The following is a 3,280-nucleotide window of genomic DNA, read 5'->3' on the forward strand; positions in this document are numbered from 1 at the left end:
GAGCTATGATCTTACTGGGATCACAGAAAAATGGTGGGCTGGCTGGCATGACTAAAATGCTGCAATGGATGGATAAAGGTTCTTTAGGAAGGACAGGCCAGGAAGGCAAGAAGGGGGAGCCACCCTTTATGTGAGAGAACAGCTGGAATGTATGGAGCTCTGCTTAGGGGTTGATGATGGGCTGACTGAGAGCTTATGGGTAAGGATTAAAGGGCAGACTAACATGGGTGACACTGAGTGGGTGTTCGCTATAGGCCACCTGATCATGAAGATGTGGTAGATGAGGCCTTCTTCAGACAGCTGGAAGTAGCCTCACTTTCACAGGCCATGGTCCTCTTGAGGGACTTCAAACACCTCAGTGCCAATACATCAATGCATGCAGCATGGGGAAAAAGCAGAATAAATTTTGAGTCTTGTGTCTCCATTCAGAGGGACTTCAACAAGCTGGAGAAATGGGTGGAGAGGACCTCATGAAGTTCAACAAAGGGAAGTGCAGGGTTCTGCACCTAGGGAGGAATAACCCCATGCACCAGTACAGCCTGGGGGCAGAAGTGCAGGAAAGCAGCCCTGCAGAGAAGGACCTGGGGGTCCTGGTGGACAAGTTGAACATGAGCCAGCAATGTGCCCCTGTGGCAAAGAAGGACAGGGGAATCCTCGGCTGCATTAAGAAGAACATTGCCAGCAGGTCAGAGAGGTGATCCTTCCCCTCTACTCAGCCTTGGTGAGGCCACACCTGGAGTATGGTGTCCAGTTCTGGGCTCCACAGTGCAAGGCAGAAATCAAGCTCCTGGAGCAAGTCCAGCAAAAGACCACTAAGATGATGAAGGGACTAGAGCAGCTCTCCTATGAGGAAAGGCTGAGAGAGCTGGGACTGTTCAGCTTGGAGAAGAGAAGGCTGATGGGGGGATCTTATCAATGTGTTTAAATATCTGGAGGGAGGGTGTGAAGAGGATGGGGCCAGACTCTTTTCAGTGGTGCCCAGTGACAGGACGAGAGGTAATGGGCACAATCTGAAATACAGGAAGTTCCATCTGAATTTAAGGAAATCTAAGGAAGACCTTTTTTACTGTGAGGATGACTAAGCACTGAAACAGGTTGCCCAGACTGATTATGGCGATCCTGGAGATATTCCAAAGCCATCTGGACAGGATTCTTGGCAGCCTGCTCTGGGTGACCCTGTTTCAGCAGAGGTGTTGGACTAGATGATCTCTAAATGTCCCTTTCAACCTCAGCCATTTTGTGATTCTGTGATTAAGCTGCTTAAAATTAGGCCACATTGGTTCCCCTATGTGTGGTTTTGGGTGACAGGACCAGAAGAGAGGGAAGGAAGTGATAACTCTGAGAAAAGTACAGTGTACAAGTATACAAGTAGTTTGGATGAGTGCTATAGAGCAGATCTAATAAACATTTATTTATTTAGAATTAATGTGATAATAAAAGGATGCACATCTTGTACTCTAGGCACAATAGTACTTGATGCAATAAAGAACCAATAAACTTTCCAGTGGTAACTCAACCCAAGGGGCACCACCAACACACCTCTCCAGGTTTCTCATCATGATTGCAAATAAATGTCCAGACCTCTTGGGAGGTCACATACACAGAGAAATACATGTGCTCTTTGCCCCATACCAGCGAAATTAGGAAATATATTCCATAGGCATGTATAATCTTTGTTTTCCCCAGAATAACAAGTGTTAGTTCTAGACCAAATTTGTAAATATTTTTGAAGTAAAATTTATTATTGCTAATTGTTCTTTGAAGATATACTCTAGCTCAATTATAATATACTTAGTGAAGAATTAAGTGCTTGACAAATGCTAAAAAGCACAAGAAATGTAAGACAGTGAAGTAGTCATGCAAACAGGCAGGCAGGCATACATAAAATCTTTGGGATTATTACCCTGGATTTATTCCACTACTGTTACATCATTCTGCACAAGGTGTCTCCACATTATATACTACATTGGCAAGTCAAAATTATATATACAATCAAATAATTAAACAACTTTCCTGAGAGAAAGGTCAATATTTTCCTTTGATCCCAATTTTATAAATTGTCTGTTGTCAGAAAATGAAGTACTCATTACTGAGAACACAGAGGAAGTCTAAGAGAAAGACTGACTATTTCTATATAATGATCTCTGGTCAGTTAATTTTCTCATGGCAGCTTTGATTTCATTGTTCCTTATGGTATAAATGACCGGATTTATCACTGGTGGCATCACAGAATAGAGAACAGATGCTGTGAGATCCAGAGTTGATGGGGAACTGGAGACAGGTTTAAGATAAGCAAAAGAACCAGTGCTAACAAACAAGAGGACCACTATGAGATGAGGAATGCAGGTAGAGAAAGCTTTATGCTGTTTTTTTTTTACAGGAATTCTTAAAACCACAGTGAAAATCTGAATGTAGGACATGCTTATAAAAGTAAAACAGATTAAGACTAAACTGAAACTAAACATAAGAATGCCAACTTCACTAAAGGATGAATCAGAGCAGGAAAGCTTGAGAAGCTGGGGGACTTCACAGAAGAATTGATTAATGACGTTGGACTTGCAGAAGGATAAATGAAAGACGTTCCCAGTGTGGAGAGCAGAGTAGGGAACACAGCTGAGCCATGCACTGGCTGCCATTTGAATGCAAGCGGTCCCTTTCATGACTGTCCTGTATTGAAGAGGTTTGCAGATGGCAATGTAACGGTCATATGCCATGATGGTGAGTAAAGCTAGATCAGCAGCATCAAAGACATGGAAGAGGAAGACCTGGGCAACACAGCCAGAATAGGAAATGGATGTGGTATTCAATAGAAAATTGGCCATGGATTTAGGGAGGATGACAGAGATGGCTGAAAGGTCTAAGATGGACAAATTCAGCAAGAAGAAGTACATGGGGGTGTGAAGGTGATTATTGATAACTATGACCACAATGACAAGAAAGTTTCCCACCAGGGCAGCCAAATAAATCACCAGAAATACCATAAAGTGGAATATCTGCAGTTCTCGAGTGTCAGAGAATCCCTGGAGAAGAAATTCTTTCACAGTGCTTTGGTTGGACATTTTATTTTCAGTATGTTGATGAAACCTGTGAAGAGAAAGTCGAGGATTTTGGCTGAGAAAATATGATGAGTAGACCACTTGATGGTCTGCTCTTTCAGAGTTACACTAAAAACATTTTTTTTCACTGAAGACAAAATGCGTGAATCCTGCATGATGGACCAAGCTGTAACTCAGAAACAACCCCACAATAATCATCGTTCCATATATTAAAAACAAAACAA

The 3,280-nt window shown here is 42.4% G+C and overlaps 1 protein-coding gene across 1 annotated transcript; it reads right to left on the bottom strand.

Moving 5' to 3' along the window:
• Positions 1-2,108: 2,108 nt before the first annotated feature.
• Positions 2,109-3,059, bottom strand: LOC106488040 (olfactory receptor 14I1-like). The gene has a single exon (XM_013946873.1). The coding sequence runs from the start codon at positions 3,057-3,059 to the stop codon at positions 2,109-2,111; it is 951 nt and encodes a 316-aa protein (XP_013802327.1).
• Positions 3,060-3,280: the final 221 nt, after the last annotated feature.

This window comes from Apteryx mantelli, unplaced genomic scaffold (assembly GCF_036417845.1).
Source record: "Apteryx mantelli isolate bAptMan1 unplaced genomic scaffold, bAptMan1.hap1 HAP1_SCAFFOLD_125, whole genome shotgun sequence".
Taxonomy (NCBI): Eukaryota; Metazoa; Chordata; class Aves; order Apterygiformes; family Apterygidae; genus Apteryx; species Apteryx mantelli.